Source organism: Benincasa hispida, chromosome 7, assembly GCF_009727055.1.
Source record: "Benincasa hispida cultivar B227 chromosome 7, ASM972705v1, whole genome shotgun sequence".
Lineage (NCBI taxonomy): Eukaryota > Viridiplantae > Streptophyta > Magnoliopsida > Cucurbitales > Cucurbitaceae > Benincasa > Benincasa hispida.
In genome coordinates, this window is record NC_052355.1 from 48,541,220 (window position 1) to 48,568,644 (window position 27,425).

At 36.8% G+C, this 27,425-nt stretch overlaps 2 protein-coding genes and 1 non-coding gene across 3 annotated transcripts; 2 read left to right on the top strand and 1 right to left on the bottom strand.

Moving 5' to 3' along the window:
- Window positions 1-3,823: 3,823 nt before the first annotated feature.
- On the bottom strand, window positions 3,824-4,777 carry LOC120081122. Its single transcript, XM_039035795.1, has one exon. It carries the CDS (start codon window positions 4,775-4,777, stop codon window positions 3,824-3,826), a length of 954 nt encoding a protein of 317 aa, XP_038891723.1.
- Window positions 4,778-5,424: 647 nt separating this feature from the next.
- LOC120082295 lies at window positions 5,425-5,531 on the top strand. Its single transcript, XR_005483126.1, has one exon. It is a non-coding gene; the product is annotated as a small nucleolar RNA R71 (small nucleolar RNA).
- A 13,926-nt stretch (window positions 5,532-19,457) lies between these two features.
- On the top strand, window positions 19,458-25,536 carry LOC120081935 (glutamate--glyoxylate aminotransferase 2). Its single transcript, XM_039037120.1, has 14 exons — window positions 19,458-19,612; window positions 21,113-21,326; window positions 22,004-22,069; window positions 22,173-22,290; window positions 22,608-22,689; window positions 22,802-22,889; window positions 23,020-23,178; window positions 23,434-23,607; window positions 23,685-23,816; window positions 23,912-23,977; window positions 24,074-24,138; window positions 24,374-24,465; window positions 24,569-24,725; window positions 25,240-25,536. Exons 2-14 carry the CDS (start codon window positions 21,210-21,212, stop codon window positions 25,367-25,369), a joined length of 1,446 nt encoding a protein of 481 aa, XP_038893048.1. The 5' UTR covers window positions 19,458-19,612; window positions 21,113-21,209; the 3' UTR covers window positions 25,370-25,536.
- The last annotated feature ends 1,889 nt before the right edge of the window (window positions 25,537-27,425 follow it).

Sequence of the window (27,425 nt, forward strand, 5' to 3'; positions counted from 1 at the left end):
GGCAGATTGCAAAAGGGTAGGGGCTGAGACGATTAGGGTATGAGCGAATGGATGGGTGGAAGCCACTATAGCTGGTGGCGCGTTTGTGGGTGGTGGGGCGGTTGGGAAGGCAATGTGCTGCAACGAAGTCATTGGTGAGACAACTTCGAATGTGGAACATGGGTTGGATGAATGGGTTGAGGTAGGGGTACCTTTACTGCTTGCCATTTGGAAAGGAGATTGTCGGAATCTGAAGGGAATGATGGTTGGAAAAGGGTATGCTAATTCATCGGAGGTTAGAGGGCTTCGAAAGTTTTGAGAATAGTGAAGGTGAAACGTTTGAATAATCAGGGGAGGGGGGTAAATAGACGAGGAAGAAGAAGGGATGAGGGTTTGTGCAAACCCTAATCATCACCTGACGCCACAATAAATGAAGTGACAGTTTTGACGACTGTTCAGTCTCCAAAGGAGACGTACGATGTCCTTACCTATGATGGGCTAATATTGTAATCGTGAAGAATTGGGCTTTTCCAAATGTTCAACTGATCGCGTGTTTTAAGCCCATCGCATCACTCCATCGCATCCGCCCATTATGATCAAAATGACGTAATCAAAATGATAAATGAAGTACGAAGTTGAAAAAGAGTTGATAGTCATAAAGTAGTAAATATGCAGAAAATAAAATAGATTCTGAAAGAAACCAAAAGGATACACAAAAGGTTATACTTCGTCCCTGATGAATATATGCCTCTTATCATCGCAAAGACTGAGTGTTTCTTCTTTATTCTGGCTTACTCAAGTCAATGGAGGTTTTCTCATGCTGGAAATTCCCTCCATGATATAGTTTTACTCTTTATCTATTCACTTTAAAGGTGTTGGTCTCATTTTTGTTGATCAATTCCATCGCTCCATGTGGGAATACTTCCTTGATTATGAAAGGCCCGAACCAACACGACTTCAGTTTTCCAGGAAAGAGAAGCAACCTAGAGCTGAACAACAATACCCTTTGACCTGCTTTGAGGTTTTTCTCACAAAGATGTTTATCATACCATCGCTTGGTGCATTCTTTGTAAATTTTGGAATTCTCATACCTTGTAATCTCCACTCGTCTAGCTCTAATAGTTGAAGTTTTCTTTCTTCTCCTGCAACCTTAAGATTAAAATTGAGTTTCTTAACCGCCCACATCGTCTTATATTCCAGTTCCAATGGTAGATGACAAGCCTTTCCAAACACCAATGCATATGGTGACATGCCTATGGATGTCTTATAAGCAGTCCGATATGCCCACAAGGCAACATCTAGTTTCATGACCCAATCCTTCCACGATGGGTTCACCACCTTCTCTAAGATTGACTTGGTTTCTCTATTAGAAACCTCTATTTGTTCATTTGTCTGGGGGTGATACGTGGCGGTGATCTTATGGTTGATATTATATTTGATCAACAGTTTACTAACAATGCGATTCACAAAGTGGGTCCTTTCGTCGCTTATTATGGCACATGGAGTGCCAAAACACGTAAAAATGTTTTTCTATAAGAACTTAGAGACTGTTGCTGCATAGTTTGCAACAGCTTTAGTCCATTTGGAAACATAGTCGACAACCAATAGAATGTATTTATGACCATTTGACGATGGAAATGGTCTCATGAAATCTATTCCCTACACGTTGAATAGCTCCAACTCTAGAATGATGTTCATTGGCATCGTATTTTTTTTCTGAAATGTTTCCAGTGCGTTGGCACTTGTCGCATTTCATGGAGTATTCTCGTGCGTCTTTAAACAGAGTGCTAGTAATACCCACATTGCAAAACTTTCATTGCCGTGCGCTGTCCATTGAAATGCCCTTCATGAGGTGATTCATGACATTGAAACAATATGAAACAGTTTCTTGAACAAAAAGTCTCAATATCTGGTCTGGTCCCCTTTTGTAGAGATTTGGATCATCCTAGTAGTAAAATTTGCATTCATGTATGAGTTTTTTCTTTTGATGGGATGCGTAGTTTTAAGGGAATTGTTTGCAGACCAAGAAGTTGATAATATCTACATACCAGGGGAGGAATTCTTCAATCTTAAGCAGCTGCTCATCAGGAAATGAGGTGTTCACCACTGATTGGATGCGTCCACTCTTGGATTTTCTAATCGCGATAAACGGTCAGCGACCTTGTTCTCTGTTCCCTTTCAGTCGATTATTTCCATATCAAATTCTTGGAGTAAGAGAACCCAACAGATTAGTCTAGGCTTCGCTTCTTTTTCTGTTATCAAATATCTTATCGCAGATTGATCTGTGTGGACTATCACTTTTGACCCCAACAAATAAGGCCTGAATTTTTCAATAGAAAAAATCACCGCTAAAAGTTCCTTCTCGGTAGTGGTGTAATTTGCCTGCATGGAGTTTAGCGTCCTGCTAGTATATGCGATGGGGTGTAAAATTATCTTTACTTTTTGTGCCAAGACTGCCACCATCGCATACCTACTGGCGTCGCACATCAGTTCAAATGGCTTCGCTCAATCAGATGCGATCAGAATTGGTGTTATAGTTAAAGCGTCTTTTAAGGTCTTGAATGCAGTGAGGTAGTGTGAATCAAAATCAAAGGGTCTATCAACTTCCAACAACGTATTCAAAGGTCGAGCGATTTTGGAAAAGTCCTTGACAAACCTTCTGCAAAACCCTGCATGCCCTAGGAAACTCCTCAAAGCTTTCACATTCGTTGAAGGTAAAAGTTTATCTATAGCTTCAATATTTGCTTTGTCCACCTCTAACCCATTCCTTGAAACCTTGTGCCCTAGCACAATTTCTTCCTCAACCATAAAATGACACTTTTCCCAGTTCAATACCAGATTAGTTTCTTCACATCTTTTCAGTATTTCTCTAGGTTTTGCAAACAGATTTCATATGTTTGTCCATAGACTGAAAAGTCTTCCATAAAGATTTCAATCGAGTCTTCAAGGTACTCGGAGAAGATCACCATCATACACCTTTGAAACATACTGGGTGCATTGCATAATCCAAAAGGCATGCGACGAAAGGCGAATGTTCCATATGGACATGTAAACGTGGTGTTTCTTGATCCTCTGGTGCGATCATAATTTGGTTATAGCCTGCGTACCCATCAAGAAAGAAAAAATAATCATTCCCTGCTAATTTGTCGAGCATTTTATCAATGAAAGGTAGGGGAAATGATCTTTCTTTGTCGTCGTGTTGAGTTTCCTGTAATCCATACAAATCTGTCAACCTGTGACGGTTCTCATGGGGATCAATTCGTTGTTTGCGTTAGGAACCATTGTCATCCCACCCTTTTTGGGAATGCATTGCACAGGGCTGACCCAAGTGCTGTTTATGATGGGGTAGATAATGTCGGCATCTAACCATTTGATGATTTCTTTTTTGACAACCTCTTTCATCGTAGGGTTCAGTCTGCATTGAGGTTCTATTGAGCTTTTCTGATTTTCTTGAAGCCGGATTCGATGCATGCAATAAGTTGGGCTAATACCTCTAATGTCTGCGAGCGTCCATCCGATCGCTTTAATATATTTTTTTAAAACACTGATCAACGCGGTTTCTTTTTCTTCAGGTAACACAAAGGATATGATGACTGGTAAGGTTTCATTCTGGCCGAGAAATACGTACTTCAAGTGGGTTGGTAGAGTTTTTAGTTTTAGTGTAGGTGGTTGTTCTAAAGAGGGCTTCTGTGCTTTTCTTTCTTCATCCAAATTCAACATTTCATCATTCTTCGACATCCCCATTATCGCATGACAAGTCTCAATGGATGCTATAGCATCCTCTCTTTCTTCATTCTCTTCCTCGGATTTCCAATTTCCAATGCATGTTTGTTCATCATCGGAATCAGATAAGCCTCACCTGGGACTTCATTACCTTGATAATATTGAACTTGGGCTTCTTCCCATTGACACTCAGTGTGATTTCTCCCTTATGCATATCTATTTGAGCACGACCAGTAGATAAGAATGGTCGTCCTAATATCATTGGAACATCTTTATCTGCCTCATAATCTAAGATAATGAAGTCTGCAGGTAGAATGAATCTATCTATTGTTACCAAGACATCCTTTAATTTCCTTTCAGGGTGCACCAAGGATCTATCGGTGAGTTGAAGAGTCACCGTTGTGGGTGTTAGTTGTCCCACATCCAATCTTTTGAAAATTGAAAAAGGCATTAAGTTTATGCTTGCCTCGAGATCACATAATGCTTGGCCAATATAGATTCTTCCTATTGAGCAGGGTATTGTGAAACTGCCCAGGTCACACATCTTTGGTGGAATTATAGTGTTGTATTCTTGTGTCAATGCCACCATGGCAAATCTTCCTATGCTTCTCTTCTTTGAGACGATGTTCTTAAAAAATTTCGCATACACAGGCATCTGTTTTATCGCTTTTATGAATGAAATATTAATGTGCAATTGTTTCAATATTTCCAAGAAGTGCTGATACTGGCCTTCATCATTATGTTTCTTTTTTAGTCTTTGAGGAAATGAAGGTAGCTGTACTTCCAGTGTTTCATGGTTTGGAGGCTTAGAGGTGATCGCATCTTCTAGTTCCCTGGTTGTCTTGGACTTCATGGATTCAGTCTGCGATAAAGGCTGCTTTGATTCAATCGTAGATTGTTCCTTTGATTCAGTCTTGCAAGGCTCCTCTCTAGCTTTTATCGCTGCCTTTCCACTTCTTAAGGCGACTGTTTGACAATGTTCTTTCCCAGCATTCCCTAGATTGCATGGAAGCTCGGTTGAGCTAGCCAATGTCCCTTGAGGTCTGTTCTTTAGCTCTTCTATAGTTTGTCCCATTTGAATTTCCAAATTGTAGATGGACGTAGCTTGGTTTTGAATGATTGTTTCATTCTTTTCGATGTATTCCTTCAACAAGTTCTCCAGGGATGATGAGGATGGTGGTTGAGAGCTGCTAGCTTGCTGTTGTCCATTAGATTTATGGAAGAACCCTGGCAGCCCCTCTCTCTAAGCTACAAGCTGACTGCTTTGCTGTTAGATGTTCTTCTAAGAAAATTGGGGTGACGAAAGTGTTTGAATAAGGATTGTTTTTGACAAAGTAAACTGATTGAGGATTTCGTGGGCATTCCTCAAAAGAATGCGATTCTTCATATAAGACACAGCTGGTGCTTGTTTGGACTATCTCATTGACTTACCCATTTCGAGCTCCTGAATTGTTTATTGCGATGCCTTGCAAAAAGTTGATCATCGCATTCATCTGATTTTATAATGATGAGATGACACCATTACTTGAATTACCTTCTTTGGGCTTCGTTCTTTGATCGCTTTCTTGCTAGTGTTCATGATTTTTTGAGATGCGATCAGGAATATTCTTTGCTTCATCATATGTTTTGTCCAGAAGACATCCTGCTACTACTGCATTGACAGCTATTTATGATGCAGAGTTAAGTTCATGATAGAAAATCTCCATTTGGAGGCAATCAGGTAATCCATTGTGTGGGCAATCATGTACTAGCCTCTTGAATCTCGCCCATGCGTCACTGAGCGATTCATCTTCTTCTTGTTCAAAATTGGTGATCAATCTCCTCATTTTGGCATTTTTTGTGGGAAGGAAATTCTTTTTCATAAATTTCTCCACAACTTGTTCCCATAACGTTATCTCTCTTGGTTCGAGAGAATATGCCCATTTTCTTGCTTTATCGCATAGTGAAAATGGAAATAACGTGAGTCGAACCTCTTCTGGGGAAATATTAGGGAACACAAAAGTGTTGCAGATTTCAATGAAGCTTCGTAGGTGGGCGTGTGGATCTTCACCAAACCATCCTCTGAACTGTCCCACTGTTTGAATCATTTGTAACATTACTGGCTTCATCTCGAACCTTGATCCATCCAATCCTGGTCTCATGATTCCTGGGGAGAAATCATATAGATTTAGTGATGCTTAGTCCCGGATGGGTCTATTGCGATCATTTTCAGTAGGATGGGATTTTCCATCATGTTGTTTTCATTTGCTACTCGTTCTTCAGGTTGTTCAGCCATTCTACAAACTCTTCCTTGTCGTCTGTGCTGTTTTTCTGCCTTATGCGAAAAGTTCTTTCAATCTCTGGGTCGTACTCAGGAGTATTTCTTTCGCTCATAGAACGCTTGTTTCTTCCTTCACATGTGGAATGGCAATACTCCAAAGGTCGAAAGCTACAAAGATCAAAGAGGTTTGATGTTAGCACAATCTATACCATAATCCCCGACAACGGTGCCAAAAACTTGATTCGTTGATTTATCATGTGATAAAAGGGTGTGTGGATACGGTGATCATGCAAGTGTTCCTAACAAAGCCCAAGTATAAGCCTTCTTAGGGTCCTGGTAAGTCCAAGGTCGAACGCAGGGATTACTCAGATATGCGACAGATTCTATCTCTGATCTTATTGTTATTTTTAAGTTTAAGAAGTTGGTGATTGACTTTTGATTTCTTAAGGCGATGGAATTAAACGCAAAGCGATAGAAGAGAGGTGTTGTAACAAATATGCGATAGAGGGTTGAGAAGAGGTTTTGCTAACATTTCTCAAGATATTTTACAAGTCATGCGATCATGCTATACACAAATGTTAAGCACTACATTTCTCAATGCATATGACCACATTTTCTATGTCAGAATGCATGCGATGTGTAGGGAATGTAGCAGATAGAACTTATTTCCAAGTCTCTTCTACTCTTGCTTATGAGATTTAATCTGACTTTTTCAAGCCTAGATTCTACGTCTTTAGACTACTCTCTCAAGTACTCAAAGAGATGATTGAAGCATACATAAGACAAGATGATCGCATGAAGTACATAACTTAAGTCATGCTAGCTAAGTACTTTTCAACCCATTCACAAATTTAGCTACTCATGTATGGCGTGAAAAGAATGAACATAGATTGAAATGTAATTTCCATTCTTGCAAATAAAATGCTCAAGTACAAAAAAATAGATGATGTAAGTGTTAAGCCAGATAAGTAGTGTCTTGCTTCCTCTGGCGTTTACACGGTTTTTAGCACTTCAATTCTTTTCTAATTTGTAACTCTTGCTCTCACAAGGGTTAGGTGTGGGTTGGTGTCTCTCTTCCGTGTTATTTTGGCAATCTCTCAACCTCTCCGAAAATTAATTCCCCTTAAGAATTCCTCCCTTCGGGAATCGTCCTTCGGTTTGGTAGCATTGAATGGTATTTATAAACTTCCAGACAAAACAGTTCATCTCACTAATGATTGTATGGAAGAGTGGAATTAATTTCCATACCCTGTCGCGCCGTCTGATGGTCACTAGAGGTTCAATGGATTTGCAACGATATGGTCTTCAACGGGCGCCAACTGAATTTTTGATTTGGCCGCTATCGGCTTCACGTCCTATCACATTTTATTATATTAAACCACCGCCTTTATGTAAGGTCATCACGAGATCGTCTTTGAAGTACCATTGGATCACCAACTCAGAAGATTGCGCTATCGTTTTGTTCCATTGGATCGTCAACTCAGGACATCGCTATCGCTTTGTTCCTGCACAGAAATACAAGATTAACTCAGTTTAACTGCTTTTATGCGATGAGAGTTAACGATTGCGATTTTGCTTTTAGTTTGGTGCATTCAATTGTAATATTGCCTATTTACTATCGCCTTTTCTCATTGTTTTAATAATTTGAGCTTTAATAACTTGTATTTCTACAAGTTATCATACGACTTCTCGTCCTTCTTCTTCTTCATCTTCTTCTCCTGTTGTTGTGGTTCTTTTTCATCTTCTTCTTCCTACTACGACTGTCGCTACTACTACATTGCTGCTACAACTGGTACAACTGTCCTAAAAATCGATTCTTCAACATTACAACTTCAAGGTTATAATCCTTCTCTTTTCTTTTCATTTTATCAACTTTTCCATTTAATCATACTTATTAAATCTTATTAAACATTTTTTTTGTCTAAATAGATGGTAAGCAAAAAACAAAACGTGGTCAAAGCTGAATCATCAACAACAAAAGGAAGCAACTGAAAAGGAAAGAAAATAATAAAAGTTGAATCATTAACAAGCAAAGCAAGAGGGAAAAAAAATAAAATTTGAAAAGAGGAAGGTAAAACCAATAATGTCACAAGTCACTGGTTAATGTTATTGGTGGATAGCGTTAATGTCATTGGTTATTGATTATTGATTGTTAATTCCGAATTGAGATAGATATAGAGCACTATCATTGTCTATCTTAGATAGACACTAATAAAGTTCTATCATTGTCTTTTTCAGATAGAAAGTGATAGAGTTCTATCATTGTCTATCTGAGATAAACAATGATAGACTTCAGTAAATGGGTTTTAAAGGATGAGTGATTTGAATGAATGATAAAGTTCTATCATTTAAGGATTGAACTTAGAAGAGGGAGGGTGGCATAGTTGTTGCAATGAATGAGTGATGTACAACTAGGAAAACAATATGTGAAATTGATGACAGACACTGCTCCAAGCTTATTTAATAATGTACTCAAGGTTTTTATTTGACTTATTTGAGTTATTTAATGATGGGCTTTTATTGTGTTGTTGTGTATCAATGCTTATTTAATAATATACTTGTTAGTACATAGTTTTCATACATGGTGATAGACTAGTATCACTATCTGTCTTAGGAACTTTAGCAACTATAGAAAGACTTTAATATCAATAAAGATTGGTCTACTTCGAATTGACATTACAAGAAAAAGAGACTCTCTTGACGCCTAAAAAAACTGTCAAAAAATACATCGTTGGGAGAGAGAATCTCTCCCGACTATGCAAGGATGCTGTCGAGAGTGCTCAATAACTTCTGACGCAGTATGTGACTTGTCAATGGTTGGTAAGAACTCTCGACACACCAAAAGCAGGTGTTGGGAGTTCGACCAAACTCCCAATGCCTCACCATGCCCGTTAGGAGATAGAACAGAAGGCCAATCTAGACGGGTCGAGCTCCCTACAAATTAAATAATTCATTGAGAGTTGTGTAGGAACTCCTGACGATTATGATAGCCCATCGGGAATTCCACTTTAAAACCCCCAATTTCATATCTGCTTTCTTCCTTCTTCTAATCTTATCACACAGACGAGAAACCCCCAAATCGAAGCCAGGTGTTCGTCCATTGTTCATTCATTCCTTTGTCATCTGTTGGAAACTATGTTTGGTGAGTTAAACTTTGACTCTATACTTTTATATTAGAGGAATTGAGCTTGGGTAGGTTGTAATTTGTTTAAAACTTGGGAAAATGATGAAACTAGTCCAATTATGAATTAATTTTGTTGCCGTTTTCATAATTTTGATGCTGTTTTTCATGTTTTTAGTTGTTGATTTTTCATTTCTTCACTTGAGTAATCTCACTCCAAACTCGAATTTCACAATCCTTCTCATTTTAAATGTCTTAGAGTTGTTCCTTGCTCGATTTGGGTCTCAAGTGTCCTAAAATATGGGATTAGGAATTAAGTTGTTCCCCTTCTTTCGCAACCCTTCTCATTTTCAAGTTGGCATTGCCAGCATGTACTCGCCTCAGACGCCAAACTGTGGTGGCGTACTCGAAAAGTTGATGATGAGAATACAGGGAGAGCAAAGATTGAAACCTGGGAATCACTAAAGAAGGAACTTAGGAACCAATTCCTCCCTAGTAACACTGGTTGGGTTACTAGGGAGGCCCTCAAGAAACTAAAGCATATAAGCTCCCTCCGGACCCACGTCAAGGAGTTCAGCTCCCTAATCCTTGACATCCAGCACATCTCTGAGGAGGATAAGCTATTCAACTTTTTCTTGGGGCATCAACCATGGGCTTAAATGGAGCTTCAAAGACAGAGTGTGAAAGATCTACCTTTTTCCATTGCTGCTGCTGATGCCTTGATGGATTTCAAGTCAAACCATTCTTCTAATTCTCCTGAGAAGAAGAAGAAAGAATAGAAGAAATCCAACCAGATGAAGGGAGGATCCAAGAATGATGGAGACAACAACGACAAGGGGAAGGAAAAAGCTACCACCCTGACTCCTACCTACATTTGCTTCTTATGTAAAGGCCCGCATAAGGCAAGAGACTACCCATGATGGGAGAAGTTGAATGTGATGCTTGAGGAGAGGAAAGTTGAGGATGACACCTACAGGGTAAACATTCTCTAGTTGTTGAACACCTTGTCATTTACCTCGAAGCCATGTCATTACAATTTGATGTACATGGCCATCAGTATAAATGACATGGAGATGATGGCCATGTTAGATATTGGGGCCATCAACAACTTCATTTTTATGAGAGTAGTGGACAAGTTGGGTTTGACGGTAACCCGAAGTGATAGTCGTTTCAAGACCATCAATGTAGAGGCCTGACCAGTAGAGGGTATATCCACGGTCAAATTAGAGTTTAGTTCATGGAGGAACCATTGCAAGTTCTTTATGATCCCACTAGAAGATTTTGATGTGGTATTAGGACTGAAATTCCTAATCGAGGCAAGAATCTCCTTTATGCCTCAACTGAATGGGGTGATGGTCCACGATGAGGACACCCCATGCTTCGTCAGAGCATCACTGGTTAATTTGGGCACAGAAAGAACTCGCTTCGCTTCTGCTGAGCAACCAAGTCGTAGGTAAGGCTTGAAGAAGCGCTCACGTATTTCCCACTTTTTAGCGTGAGTGCCCCAGTAGGTCCGAGTGGATGAACAACTCAGACCGAACCTCCAACATCCTCAGAAGGTTGAAAGGAGAGCCATCCGGGGAGAGGGCATAAATCCACCAGCAACCCTATGGTGTATAGACGTGAGACCATTAGAAAAGGACAGACCAACGAGAACATTGGCTAGCTCTAGCGGGAGAGGTTTGTTAGACTCCCAAGACTGAAGCACATGACACGGTAGGTGGATCGTGTCCCATGGGCGGAGAACACACCTAAAGCTAACAGGAGGTTAACCGAGACAACCATGCCCAAGGGTGTTGACGGGCTGGCACAAGAGTCTGGCCAATAGAGGTTAATCAAGCACCAGGAGCAACAACATAGATAGGTTGACAACGAGAAGTTGAGGAAGGTGCATAACGTGGGCAAGAGGCTCACGCCTCATATACGAACATCACATGAAATGCAACAGGCATGCACACGCTACACCTAGATGTGAGCGCGCGCACGCAAAGATGCCATTAGGCGCACATGCGCGAAGACCTCAGCAAGGCGCATGCATGTGCACGATGTCCCGCCCAGATAGGGCATAACATGCACACGAAGGATACAATGTTAGGCGTGCCCATATGCCAAATGGACGCATGGGTGTTCGAGGCATGCACCAAGAAGGCGAGCGAAAGCACGGGCGTGCGAGGTAGCGCGCATGGGAGTTAGTGACTGAAGCTCACCCTGGTGGCCACATGTGGACAACATGCACTTGGTTTACTCAAGACTACGAAGGCGTGGGAGGCTCCTCAAAACGTGGAAGGTAGTCCATAAAGGTAGGAGACTTCCAATGACAAGCAACTACATTGGTGAATGGTGGCTTCCTACTTCCAAAGGTGGCGGTGTCTTAAAAATAGTAAGTGGGAGAGTGGGAGTTAGAAAGAGGGAAAAGTGGACATGGGAAAAGTGGAAATGTCTCCTTCCTAAAAGGAAAAAAGAACGGAGACATGTAGAGTAGCCTTAAAGTCATGGGTAGTGGGTAGTTAGTCCCACTTGGGCCATTCCCCCACTTCCTCTACATTTCTAGGCTCACTCCCACCTATTCTTGAAAGGCTAAGACATGGAGAAGAAGGGGATCAAAATTTGTAAGGATCACAAGGCTTTCACTTGAGCATCTTGTGAGCGAAAGTGAATTCATTATATTGTAAAACTCTTTTAGAGTTGGTCTTGCGAGTTAGAGTCCTTTTATAATTGTGGTCTTCATAACCTTGAGTAATGAAATGTTATTTCCACAACTGTGTCTCTACCTTCCTTCCTTATAGCCATTAGTATCTAACACAACCCATTCTAGGGTGTGTTCGACTTGCCACAGTCACCTGGTGAACAAAAATTGAATCCAGTTAGTAGGTTGGCCAAGTGTGACTTGGTGCCACATAAGAAAAATTTAAAAATATGCAATACTGCGCTTCCCCACCGTGACAACGTTTGTCAGGACCTTAGCTCTTAAGCATTGGCATGGTCAGCCAAGGCCTTGAGCTAACCAATGCCAAGACATGCGCATGGGTAGCGCACTGGTGAAAACTCAAGGCTGGGTGCGTGGACAAGCTGACAGGGAGGTTAGTCGAAGAAGGTGCACGGTGTGGGTAGGAGGCCCATGCACCATGCACAGACATTGCATGAATGGGCAGCGTGCGCGAGCACCTCGACGTGCACATGCATGTGAAGACGCCATCAGGCGCGCGCACAAAGCCCTCAGCAAGGCGTGCACATGTGCACAACATCCCATCCGGATAGGGCACGACACGCACACGAAGGATGCAACACTGGGCATGCACACATGTCAGACCTGGGCATGAGCGTGCATCAAGCAAGCAAGTGAAGGCACGAGCATGTGAGGCAGCACTCGCAGGGGTTGGTGACCGAAGCTCACCCTGGCGGCCACATGTGGACAATATGCACTTGGTGCACTTATGACCACGGAGGCGTAGAAGACTCCTTAAAACATGGAAGGTGGTCCACAAAGGTAGGAGACCTCCATGGACGTGCATGTTGGGTTTTATGTCCTAAAACTTATAGTTTGTAAACAATAAACGAATTCTATTTTACAATAAAGTTGTTATTGAGGTTTATTCAGTAAAAATGTTATTAAATATGTGAATTACACTTAAAAACCCTAAAAAAAATAAACTAAGAACCCCTGGCTATAGCATTAATACTTGAACTATATATGGAAACATAAAAATAGTTCAAGTTTGAATAGTAGTCAAAACAGTCTATAGTATAGGGATAAGGTTGGGTACCTTATCTTGGGGACCCTATGGATGTGACATACTTTGTATTTGATACAAATGATGTGATCCTGAATCGTTTATGAGCGGAGGCATGCTATGCAATGAGTTTGCTTAAGATCGGACCACGAAATAATCACTTTTACTTTATAACAACGTTTACAGTTAAGACTGACTTTTTCAATACGATGATCTAGGTAACTCGGTTTTAATCTTGAGCTAACAATGAACTTCTACTTATTCGGGATTATCCTTTAATCTACATGGGTGATGGTGGTCCGAGTTCACTGACTCAATAAGCCTACCATTTTAGAGGTAAGACCGGGTAGATAGTTGGAGACATAGTCCTGCAAGATAAAATTCACTCATACCTAATTTTAAGGATACTAGATAGGTCGTTCTCTTAAGTGCTGACTCTGGGTCTTGAATAACGGGTCCCACCCTCTCAATGGCCCGAGAGAGATTTGGTTTGGTGGTTGGACCACAAACCAATTGTTCATTAAAGGATGAGTGAGACTTAAGGAAATGTAATTACAGGGGTAAAACAATAATTTTGACCCAGTTGTAATTACGAACAACCTATGAAAATTTGACTTACTAATTATGGTTATATCAAGTGAACAGAAATATATCTACAGTGAGGAGAGTGCAACTACTGAACTATAGTGGAGTGTCTCAATAGTTAACATCGTTAACTAGGTTAAAGAGTTTACCCCATTAATCTCGGATCGTTGGAGCTCATGATTTGTAGGTCCATTAGGTCCTCTACTAGCTCATATCAGACTAAACCTTAGAATAGTGTGATGAAAGAATTTAAATTGTTCAAATGGCTTAGGGAGTAAGCGTTAATTATATACGATATAATGAACATAATCATGTATAATTTAATTGTGAATTATACTATATTACAAAGAAAATTGGAAATATTTATGATTTAAATATTTTATACATGAATAGGTATTCATTATCCGGATTGGTGTTATTTTTTAATTTAATATTTGCTATTAAATTAATATAATTAATTAAAAATGGTTAATAAATTATTTTAAATTAATTATTAGAATTATTTTTATTTAGAAATAATTATGTGAATTAATTTTTATTTCAAACTAAGAAATTTTCATTTAAAATTGAATTTTTATATTTAAAGAGTTGTGGATTTTTTCCACTTTTCTCTTCTTGCAAACACCTCAAATCCCACCCCAATTAGTGTTTAATTTGGTGTCAATTTGAGATGATTCTATTTTACATGATTTCTTCTTTAAATAGAAGAATGAATTGGTGAGTAAAGGGTTGAAAAGATTGGCTTTTGAAGCTGAATTTTGTCTCTAAAAACTATAGCTTCAAGTTAACTCCAACTCCAATTAGCGGGGAAGACTCTAGCGGTGGTTCACAAAATGTTCGTGATTAAAAAAATCCAAAGGATTGCTTTAATTTTGAGCTACATCAAGGTTTATTCATCAAACTCTGTTTTTTCAGTTTTGAACTAGCATGCTTAATCTAATTAATGTAATTATAGCACTTTAGATCCTAATTGCTTCCTATTGCATGTTTTTGCATGTTCATCGCCTCCAGCGCTTGCTGCCTAGGTCCAATTGACGCCTTCACTTTCAGCTCCACGCGTTGCCGTCGACTTCTCCCCTCCTCTGTTTGCACATGCTTGGATCCAACCACACCATTTTCTTCTTGCACCAACCCTCCTCACCACTGCCAGTGTTGAATCCATGGAACGCGTCGCTGTTGCCAGTGCACGCGTGCCGCCGGCTTAGCCCAATTATCTGCCCTCTAGATTCTTGTTTTGGGTAGATGTTGGACGTTTTGGGCAAAATGTTGGACGTTTTGGTCCTACCCTTGTTTGATTCTTCAATGCCCATTGAATTTCTAGACTAATTTAAGTTATACCCTTAATGTTTTGAAGTCGGATCGAAGTTTCGAGGCATTTATCAATACTGTCCAACAGCTTCGACAGTGAAATTGGGCATTTTCGACACACTTTGTGTGTAAAATTTTAATTTTCGAGTTGCTGAAATTTGGGTTTTTAACCCTTGGAATAAATGTCACACATAAGATTGGATTATAATTATGGATTGATATTATATGTGTTTTTTTACGGCAACTCAAGAGTTTCACTCAAGAGAAAGAGGGATTTGGTTTGCTAATTACCTGGACTTAATATCAAGGTAAGCTACCTACTGTCAATTCGCTATCGAACTCAAGTTGATGTTAAATATGTGATTGCATTATGTATGTTGGATTGAAAAGTTATGGTATGCTTTGTTGAATTGTTTTGAGAAAATTATGGAGGCCTATGTTTATGCAATGGAAGCTATGATATTGTGTGATGATGGGTGTATGTTTGATGGATGTATTTTGAGACTTGTTTGAACCCTTTTAAGCATGATTTAAAACTACGATTGTAAGTTTATGACTGCGTTAGACTGATAGTGACTCTTAGTATTTTTATCGGGCTATACATATCGTATGTTGTGAGCCCTCCAGTTCCCATCTTATGCCTATGATTGAGCTCATCTGGGTCACTACTTATGAAAGCATGCTTTCGAGTTCGTCCCTTATATTTATGCCTATGTCTACGATGCCTAATGTGCACTTAAAGGCTAACAATTCATTTAATGGACCTCATACAGTGAATGATTCTCTCTTTCATGACAAGGATGATATTAGAGTCAATATAATATATGTACCGTAGAAAATGCTGCAATTGTTTATGAAATCTTTTCCATGCTCCATCGTCAGGCCGAAAGGCAATTGCTATCTAGAAAGCAACAAATTCAATGAGAGAGATATTGCAAACTAAAATCTACTCAATAATTCCACTTCAAAAAGTCTAGACCAACCCTATCTAACAATGCAGTTTTAAGATATATATTCAATATAACTTTAGCATGACAGAGTAACTAAAGATCAACTTCGTTTATGGAAACATTCACAATTATATTGACATATGCTATATATGAAGATGTAGGAAAAGAAACAAGAATAAATAGAAGACGAGCTTACAATGACAAAATTTGGCAACTATTGCAATCTTCTTGGCGTCACGTTTCGAAGTCAATTTCAGAGCGGCAGCTGAAGGCAGCAGTAATTAATATCGAGATCAAAATAGAAACAGAGTCTTGAATTGGCTAGAAAGGATTAGTCAACTGTGATGAGAATTATTGAAATTCTTGATCTTGCACGCAATTCGGTTATTTATCTTCGAACATCCGATTCACTTCGGGAGCATTTGACGAGTGTGTTAGGGTTTCTGAACGAAAAGCGAAGGATGCGACTCTCATGACTAGGACCGGCAGGCGTTTTTTGCTGCACTTGGAATCTTGGGTGACCCTCTAAAAATATATAAATGCACCCGCTTCCTAAGAGGTTATCTTAGATTTATAGAATGAACATCTGGATTAAGATATTTGTTGTGCGGTATTATAAGATGCTAGGTTTTTCAGTATCTAAAAAAAATATTTGAAAAGTTTTAAATGTCCATGTAAAACGTGAATTTTTCCAGATTTCTTTTGTGCCCTCTTTTTTTCTCTTATATTCATATGCATGTATATAACTCTTCATTTGCATTATATAATTAAAATAAATACTATCAATTATATATACATACATATATATATATACGTAGTTTTTATAATCTTTAAGCAAGATATTTAAATTTAAATTTAAATTAATATTTATTATATTAAAAAAATATTAAATTATGATATATTTTTGTTGGAAAAAAACATATAAAAATAATAAAAATTATATTGATTTAAAAAAAATTCAAATTAATAAAAACAAGTATGTTATATAAGTTTAAATTACATTAAATAAATTATAAATTAACAAAAAGTCGTAAGTTTATTCTTGGAACAAAATGTAAATTTAAAATATTCTCGAGTAGAAATCCTACGAAATAAACATAATTATCAAAATATTCCTAGAAATCTATAAAAATATTCCTACAAAACAAGCATGATAATCTAAAGATTTCAGACATCTACAATTTCGTATATTAATAATTATGGGCATCTAAAAATTTTAGTCATCAATACTCCCAAAAACAAACGGCCCCTAAATGGTGACGTTTTGGTTTTAACCTTGGTTTGTAATATGTATTTGTAGAAAACAGTTGAACCAGATATTTTCCCCTATCGTTACATTTACCAGCCCATTAAAAAAATAAAAAAAGAAAAAAGAAAAAATCTTATTTGTTAAAAAAAAATGACTTTGTTTTCTTAAAATTTGTAATATTACCATTTAATTTTTCATAAATGTTTCAAATCAAAACTATCAATGGAGTGAAAAGTGAGAAAATATAAAGTTACATGAAATCGAGGTGGTGATACTCAAGTTTGAATTTTCTTTTCAGATCACTGACATGTCGCCCTAAGTCTCAATATCCTTCTAACATTCTAATAGAATTTTACCTTAAAAAGTATATTATAAATTAGGAGAAAACAAACCTAAATTCAAAAACATAAAACTAAAATTAAATTAGTCATCTAGCGGACCTTAGAATCAACCAAAAGTTGACATAAAAACATGAATTTTGAAACTCAATTATTGATGCCAAAATTTGATATCAATTGTGAATTTATAATAATAGGAGGAATCAAATAATTGTTTGGCAAGACTAGAAAAATCTAACACTAGTGTAGTGCTTAGCTTCCAACACTCCGACGATCAAGTCTATGATAATTTAGAGAGCTAATAGAACGGAGAACTCGAAATGTTTTCAACATACCTCAAATGTCTTCACCCCTTTCGAATATATAAAAAAATAGTTTCACAACAATCACTTACTTGAATAATTAATTTGAACATTATTGATTTAACATCACCATTATGAATCAACGAGCGCAAGCATACCAGTCCTGTTTAAAACAATTAAGCATAACTTGTCCATCATAGCTGCCACCCTTATTGTCGGCCTTCACAAGACATATGGCCGACCTAAGGTTTGCCATTCTATGTTTTTTTTTTTTAGTACTTTTGTGGGCGACCTTATGGATCAACTTTCATTGTACTTATTTTTTTGATCCATTGTTGATCTTTTATCCCTTTTACTTGACTCTATGGGTCAAATCCATACTTGATCAAATAATTCCCATTTTAGAAAAGGATCCATTGAATTATCTTCTTGAGACTAGATAATTAGCCATATATTTTTCCCTATACATCAGTTATAAATGAGTAGAAAATGCTAGATCCAGCATTATGGTCAAAAACCAACATTGACCTAATCAATGTAAGGCAATATTTTTCAATTAAATACACTTAATTAAAGTAAAAATATGTGAAATTTGGTGAAAATATGTCCCTATCTAAGAGGTTGGAATTTCAAATCTCTCCACCCTCACCGTTGAACTAAAAAGAGTCCACTCTCTACCATTTGCGAAAGCATGAAAAAAATTAACCATCCATGAGTATAAATAATGTAGATTTAATAGTTAAGAAAACAGATATTTAGATGTTTGGGTGCTAAAATCTCTTTTGTGTTGGATTTCACTATGCGTTCCTAGTGGCTTTGATCTCCGGCCTACTTCTCTCCGGTTTAGTCTGGATATTCCGAGCTGACCTGCATAAGAGATCCTTATGCCGGTATGGTGCCGAGCCTATTACATTTTGATGCTTAAGTTAGTACAATGAGTGATTAATTCAACTAAATACAAAAAAGTAAAGTTATATCTTTCTTTTGAAGATTACTTACTCTCCCATTTGATTAATTCAACTAAACACAAAAGAAGTAAGATTAGATCTCTCATTTGGAAATTGGAGATTGGAGATTATTTACTCTCTCCCTTGGGGTGGTTGAATGAAGCTATTTATTAACATGTTCTCCGACACATGTTCTAGCTAGTTATGTATAAAGGCATTGGTGTAATCGACATTTCTAGTGCTCGAAGTTGTAAGGTGTTAATCCGAATCTATTAAAATTATTTTACCACTGATATATATTCATCAGCTCGATTGATTGACCCAAATCTCGAGACATTGACATTTTATTTTTAAGATGCATGATCCTTATTTCTCCTCTACCACTTATGGAGAATTTTGGGCTTTGTCTTGAATGATCCTCATGCAAATTTTTACATCAATTATCAACATTTTTTTAGTTCAATCATACATTGATAAGACCAAACTATGATTGACCAATCATCAACACCTTTTGAGCGAACAAGGGAATGATTTCTCATTTCTAAAATATCATATTTGCAAGAAATTTCAACCCGTTTTTTCCTTTTTCCTTTTAAAGGACATCACATCTCATGTGTCTATAATGATGTAGTCCACAACATAACTAAGGACTCTTAATAAGGATATTTATATGGTGTGTGTACCTCTTGACCTTACCATAAGGGTGCATCTCATTTTGTCAGGTTTCTGTGGGGTTTAATCACATTTAATCTTTGTCAAAGGAAAAAACACCCACCACTTCTTATTGATTTCATTGTCCAAAGTCTGACCATTGAGCCGAAGAAACAGAGCCACCAAATTTCTTGCAGTCTATCAAAACTATAATTTCTGTATGAAGCTACGCCACACTTTTGTTGAATGAACTTTATCTCTTAAATTTTTTCAATATGGAAAAAAAAATCCATTCTCCAAATTTCAGTGGTTCTGATGCATCGTTACGTTCAATTTTATTGCCACATAATGCCCTCTTCCTAATATCCGACTTTCACTCAGACCCGGGTCCCAATTCTGTGTCAGTGGAAAATCGCTGCATACTCTCACGAGTTTCCCTCTCTTCTGCAGCGATTCGCTCGAACACAGGTCAGTTTGACTTCCCTTCGCCATTTCGTTTTGAACCCACCTCCGATTTTTTCTAATCATTAATAAATTTCACTATAGTTGTTCTTCGCTTAATCTGATTAGTCATCGAGTTCTTTAAATCAGCATTGGTCTTCACTGCGATTTGGTAGTGTCTCTCTTCTATATATGATCTTGTTTTCATTTTTTGATTAACCGTTGAATGAATCCGTGATATTGTAGTTAAGTCTGGTGGGCTGCCATTTGTTTGTTTTATTTTAATTTTTCTTAATCTGTGGCTTGCTGGAGTAATATACTTGTGTTAACTCTGGTGGGTTTTGATCATTAATGAAAATCATGCTATTTTGTGTTGTCTGTTCGTGGATTTCTTCCTCGTTTGTATCGATGCCCAGCTCTTGTCTGCAAGACTTCAGAAATCAAAGGAGCTATAAGGTTTTTGGTTTGTTCTTTACATTAATTAGACTGATATGAGCCGATTGAGTCTATTTCTATTGTTGTCATCAATGACTCACATTTGTACTCTTTGTTTATCTTCCCATATTGGAAGAATGGATGTTTATTGAGCCTTCGACTGTGCATTTTTTTTTAAATCGTCGTTCTTGGTAAAAGACCAACAGCTTGAAATTTATGGGGTCCATCAACGGAAGTTTACTGCTGTTTTCTGCGGATTCATTTACGTAAATCATAAAACTATTAATAATCTCCTCGATGCATTGGATTAGTTATTAATTTGAGTCACGAAACTCAACCTCTGAATGAATATATTATGTTGAGAAAGAAATGCCATTGTAGAAGTTGACCTCTTGCGACATACTTAGAGTGATTATAAAATGATTAAAATCACTTCTAAACATGCTTTTAATCCTTCTAATCACTTTTGGTTATTTTAAAGTCACTTCTAAATATAATTTTAATCCTTCAAAATCATTTTTGATGATATGAAAATTGTATTTAAAAGAATAAAATTAAATTTTAAATTAATTTTGAGTGATCAAAGGCATATTTCAAAGTGATTTTGAATATGACAAAGTGATTTTAACACTCAAAATCACTCCCAGACATGCACTTAGAGCTCATTTGGATTGACTTATGAAAAAGGTATTTTTCAAAAAACTCATTTTTATTTAAACACTTATGACAAAAATTGTTGAAAATACACTTCAAAAGCTATTTTCAGTTATATAAACACTCCAATTTTTTTAAAATAACTTATTTTCTAAATTAAATACTTGAAAATGCATTCCAGACAAAAATGCATTCCAAACACACCCTTAGTCTAATCCTATGTTAAGCTATAACTAAATTCAAATGCTTTAAGTTGAAATTTAAGTTAATAGGTTGGGGTGCATTTGTTTTTTTTTGTATATTCTCTATACTTTGTGTGATAAAGGCATGAAAAGCTGTAATTTCAGGTGAATGTTTTCTTACCCTCCTAAGAGCTTTGAAAGACCTGTACATATGGTTTCTTATTTATCGTGCATGTCTCTCTCTTGTAAATTTCAGGTTCAGGGCAGATTTTTCTTTGGTTGGTAAATTCTAGCTTTTTTTGCCTGTATTGGTCCTATTGGAGTAATAGCTTAAATAAGTCGAGTACATCATCATGTCACGCAAGGCACTAGACTATGAGTCGATTAATGAAAACGTGAAAAAAGCTCAGTATGCTGTCAGAGGAGAACTATATCTGCGAGCTTCTGAGCTTCAGAAGGAAGGGAAAAAGGTATAAAGTTTTCATCTAATTATATTTCTGATTTTCTGTCAATCATATAATTCCTTCTCTGCTCTTAAGAAAATTTCCTTTGATAGTTTGAGGAGTCTGGTAAATTTGTTATGTTTTACCTTTGATCAATACTTTGTCCACCTGTTTTCTGATAGAAAATACTTTGACCTACTGTAATTTATTGCTTAGTTCTTGAAATAAACTTGACATTTTCACGACTCTTCCTTGGTCTATTAGAGGGTGTTTGGTTATTATAGTTTGTAGGTTAATATAGTTTGCACTCCAAACACAAACTATTTAGACCAAGGGATAAGTTTGCACTTCAAACACAGACTATTGTTCCCCAACATAGAGTGGGTTGTAATATCCCACTCCACCCGCTTGAAGTTGGGGCCCAAACACCTCCTTAGTAAACTAGTGATAATTTGATTCATCGTCGCTACGATCCAATTTAAAGTGAGCAAACAGAATTTCATGTGAAATCTTCGTTGTTTTCCTCTTTCTCTATCCCTTCTCGAAGTTTGGAATTTTGATCTTTGATTTATATTTAAGTTAATCTTCTTGTCATCATTGCACATGGAAGTTTGTCTCCTGTTTCAGTTTTGTTTAATATAACTTTTCTGCTTGTTCGATTTGATACTCTAGCTTATACACTTGTATCTCAAATATTTCTGCAGATTATTTTCACAAATGTTGGGAATCCTCATGCTCTTGGACAGAAGCCATTGACTTTTCCACGTCAGGTTTGTTATTACAGCCACTTTCAATTTTGTTGCTGTCCGATCTCTTTGTTTCTTTTGGGACTGAAGTCAACTCCTGTCCCTTTGTCTGCATAAAAACTACTAGGTTGTCGCTCTTTGCCAAGCTCCCTTTCTGTTAGAAGATCCTAATGTGGGATTAATATTTCCTGCTGATGCAATTGCAAGAGCCAAACATTATCTCTCATTGATTCCAGGAGGCCTAGGTAATTTCTTAATTTTCTTTCACAAGTTAGAATGATTCAGGATTTAATTGTTGAAGGATCCTACTGTTGAGAAGGGGTATCATGAAATCATAACAGCCAGGACGCAACTTTAGTTTCAAATTTTCTTTTCTATACTATTTTCATCTCTGGTACTTTCAATTCCTTATAACCACATTTATCTTGTATATAAACATTAGGTTTCAGGACCATATTTGTCTATTTCTTTTAGAAAGCTCTGAAAGTGGTTTCATGGAAGTTCAGATCTTCAATGAGATACATTCTATTGATTAGTTTTACTCCTTCCAAAATACTTTTAGGTGCTTACAGCGACTCCCGAGGAATTCCTGCAATTAGGAAGGAAGTAGCAGACTTTATAGGAAGGAGAGATGGCTATCCAAGGTGATAATGATGTTATCTCCATGAATATCAATTAACTTATTTGCATCACAAATATGTGTATGAGTTAAGTTGATGAAATTGAAATGCTTATGGTTCACTACTCACATGGCAGCGATCCAGAACTCATATACCTCACTGATGGTGCTAGTAAAGGTGTAATGCAGATATTAAATACGATTATCCGTGGTGCCGGGGATGGGGTATTATTTCTTTATTGACCATGAGCATGTGATTGCTTTTTACTGCAGAAAATTATACTTGAATGAATACCTTTCTTCATTCTTTCCTCCCTCTGTTTGAATGTTAAGTTTGAAATTGTTGTCTTATCAGATTCTGGTCCCGGTTCCACAATATCCTCTTTACTCTGCCGCAATTGCACTGTTTGGGGGTTCCCTTGTTCCGTACTACCTAGAAGAGACTGCAAATTGGGGTCTAGATGTTAACGACCTTCGCCAATCCGTTGCTCAGGCTCGCTCCAAAGGAGTTAATGTTGGTGCATTTTTCTTATTTATTGGTGAAAGTGAAATCTTGTATGCAGTGTTTTCATATGGAACGTGAAATTAAGAACACAAGCGATCAGTTTTCAAATTTTAAAACGAATGCATCTTAACTTCCATCCGTAGCTCATTAAACATTTATATGACAAGTATTCATGTTTCCCAAATTCACTTTTTTGAATGTGTTCAAGTCCTTAGGTCAAAGTCGTACCGATAAATCATGTATTATATGTTGGTTTCTGGTTAGGTAAGAGCTATGGTGATCATAAATCCTGGAAACCCCACTGGTCAATGCCTTAGTGAAGCAAATCTGAGAGAGATACTAAACTTCTGTTTCCAAGAAAACTTGGTTTTGCTCGGAGACGAGGTTTATCAGCAAAATGTATACCAGGATGAACGCCCCTTCATTAGTTCTAGAAAGGTAAATAGTTATATCCGAGTCTCGGCTTTCTTTTTGGTTTTCAAGTCCATACTCTGATCTTTTGCAGCATCTCTCAGGTATTACTGGACATGGGCCTACCCATTAGCAAGGAACTGCAGCTTATTTCTTTTCATACCGTGTCGAAAGGATATTGGGGAGAATGTGGACAGCGAGGTGGATACTTTGAGATGACCAACATTCCTCCAAGGGTTTGATTACATCATAAGATTACTATTCAATTTTATAAGTTTCCTTTCAGCATTTTTATAATACTCATGTTAAATTTGATCGTCCGATGCTGCAGACGGTTGATGAAATATACAAGGTTGCTTCTATATCACTCAGCCCAAACGTTCCTGCTCAGATATTTGTGAGTCAACTCAATGTGCTATTTGTTTGGTTCTTAACCTTTAAGATCTGTCATGCCTGAATTTCTCATGTAGAAAGTTGCATTATTTATTTGCAGATGGGGTTGATGGTCAACCCACCTAAGCCTGGTGATATTTCATATGATCAGTTTATTAGGGAAAGGTATGGCTAGCTTAGCAGAATACTTTCCCCCACCTCTTTAATGGCATATACGTTGAGCAAGATCACATTTTACAGTAGTACAGTTCCATTAATACTTGCTAATTGTTTCAAATCCCTTCGTCGCTGAATTTTCTGAACATGGTATTACTAGTCATATACGGCAACAAATTAGGATGTTTGGAATCACTACCTTTTCGAGTAAGTAAACAGTATTTTATCATTTGTGGGATTGTAGCAAGGGGATCCTTGAATCACTGAGGAGAAGAGCAAGAATAATGACTGATGGATTCAATAGCTGTAGAAATGTGATCTGCAATTTCACAGAAGGTTAATTGTCTTTTGTTATGACATTTCATCTTCTCTTTTTCTCCTCTATTGAATTTGATGTCTATGATATTAGATTAAAAAAACAAGAGGATTTTGTTATCAGGTGCCATGTATTCTTTCCCACAAATTCGCCTCCCGCCCAGAGCAATTGAGGCTGCTAAAAAGCTAGGAAAAGTGCCCGATGTTTTCTACTGTCTCAAGCTCTTGGAAGCCACTGGAATCTCCACTGTTCCAGGTTCAGGTTTTGGGCAGAAAGAAGGGTAATATTATAAGCGCTTTTACAATCTCTACTAATTTTCCAATTTACAAGCAATTCTTTCTCCTGGGTACTGTTTGGATTAACTTAGAAAAAAAATGTTTTTCAAAAATTCGTTTTTATTTGAACACTTTTAATAAAAATTGTTTAAAATAAAAATACTTACGTTTTTTGCGACTCTTTCTCAAAGGTATTTTTATATACAAATTTATTTGTTTTATTCTATTGCACGTGTAAGGTTTGTTCTATAGTAAAATTATTTTTGTTAATGTCAAATTAATAGAAAGGACGTTTATAAAATATTATGAACTAATAATTTAAAATAATGGTCGACGAAGTTGAACATGAGACACCCTTAATCGACTTCATCGTCTTCCCAACTATGGTTACTTTTAGAACTTGAACATGATCCTCTTGTTTCTCGACAATGTACTTATCTCTATTGATGTATTTTGATTTGAACATGATGTTGCAAAACTTTTAACTTTCAATTGGCATTGGCTGATTTTTTCTTACAGGGTGTTCCATTTGAGGACAACCATCTTACCTGCTGAAGAAGACATGCCTGAAATCATGGCAAGCTTCAAGAAGTTCAACGATTCATTCATGGAAGAATATGAAGACCATAGGGGTTATTCAAGAATGTGATGAGGTGGCTTCCATGTGTCGATTCGAATTCACGATATACTGTTCTATTACTGTAAAGCTTTGGCAAGCATACATATCTAACCTTATTTAAGAACTTTCTTATTATATTGGATTGGATGTCATCTTTTACTTTCTCCTTATATTGGATTGCACTTTGTAAGTGATAATCAGGGATGAGGAAGGAATAGCAGCGTTTGGTGAACTCCTTTGCCAAAGCACGGGGAAGAAACCTACTAATTGCTTGATCCCTTCTGCTAGGTCCATGTTGTGAGAGTAATTTTGAAATAATTACCATCACTTTTTTCTTGTTAAGAATTATTTTGAAACACATATTTAATCATTTAAAATCAATTCAAACATGTCATAATTTACTTAGGAAAATCTTGTCCTATTAAAATTGATTTTGCATTATTGAAAGTAATTTTGAAGTGATTTTAAAATTGAAAAGTAGTATTAAATCTTTCGAAATCATTTTTAAACGTTATAATTCACCTGAAAAATTAGAGCTGTTTAGTTAAAATTTTCTGTTATTTTCTTTTTCTTTATAATCATTTCGCTTTCCTAGTTATTATTTTTCCACTAGTTCTTGGCTTTCCATCCTTTTGCTCTTGGTTTTTTCCTCTGATTTTGGATTTCGTAATAATTTCCCCTCTCCCTATTTTCTCACTCGCTTTCACTCTTTTTGGCTTTTTCTTTTGTTTTTCCCTCTTTCTCCCCCTTTTCCCTCACTCAAGCTCTCGTTTTGATTTTTCCCACTTACTCTCCCTTTTGTGCTCTACAATTTTTGAACTTTTTAAGAAGAAATACACATAGCTCAACACATATGCCATTGACCAAAAGTAGTAGAGATACCAAAACCTTCCCACCAAATTACACTCGGAATTCCACAATAAAATTAGGAAAAAAAAAAAACTTATAAAAATTAGAGGAAAAAGAGCTCTATGGTGGAATACTCTGACTATCTTGGCTACCAAAAACAAACATGCCGCTAACTAGACTTTTTTTCCCCTTGAAACCATATGTTTTTGGAATTCTAGCTCTAGTTTGTATAGCGAGATTTTTGTTATTTTATATTATTAATTATATGGATTTTATATAATTAAAATTTTGTTTAATATATATATGTAACAAATCTCTGTTACGGATATTATTATTTTTGAAAAAAAATTCTACAATGAAATTAAAATTTGAATTAGATTAACGAATTAAAAATAATTTCTATTTCCTTTAAAAAAAAATCTCACTATTATAGGTACTAATTTTTTTTTAAATAAAATTTTAAATAGTAAAAAGATTAAAAAAATGAATAAGTGTAAACAAATAAAGAGGGAAGCATACTTCTTGTGCTATAAAATTAATTAGAAATATAAAAGGTATTCTGGTAATCATTCAGCTCATTCCAACTGCACAAGTTAATAAACAAATAAACATCATCGAATGTTATCTAATTACCATTCCGACTCATTTCCTTAAACTAATTAAGATTTCACCGTTTGTTTCCAAAAAAAAAATTACGATTGCACTCTAAATTTTACACTAGTAGGTAAACGCGATTTCAGTTCGTTCTCTCGAGAAAACTATGTATATTGCCACCAGTCATCGCATGGTAGAGGTGGAAACGGTTCGGTTCGATGGTCAAACCGAACCGAACTGAATTTTCTAATATGTGAAACCGAATCGAATCGATTTATTGGATCAAATCGAACCGAATCAAATAAATGTGAGTTCCTTGTCTTGTGTTAAAGCTAATAGATTTTCCTTGTCTTATGTTAAAGTTAGTGCATCAGAGTAAATGTAGGATCCTTCTACAACTAAAGCTTCAGGTTATTTGCCTTTAGCTTCTTTTATCTTTTTTTTTTTTATTCTTCCTTTTAAGAATAAAACAGTTCTTGATTAGGTGGCCTTTCTTCTTGCAATATTTTCACTTAATCTTCTTTTTAGGCTTGTTCTCAGTAGTTTGCTGTTGTTTTCCTCCTTGGAGAGATTGGGCTTAAAATTCCCTTTCACAAACAGCTCTTCACCACTAGGTTATTCATTCTATATTGTTGCATCTCAA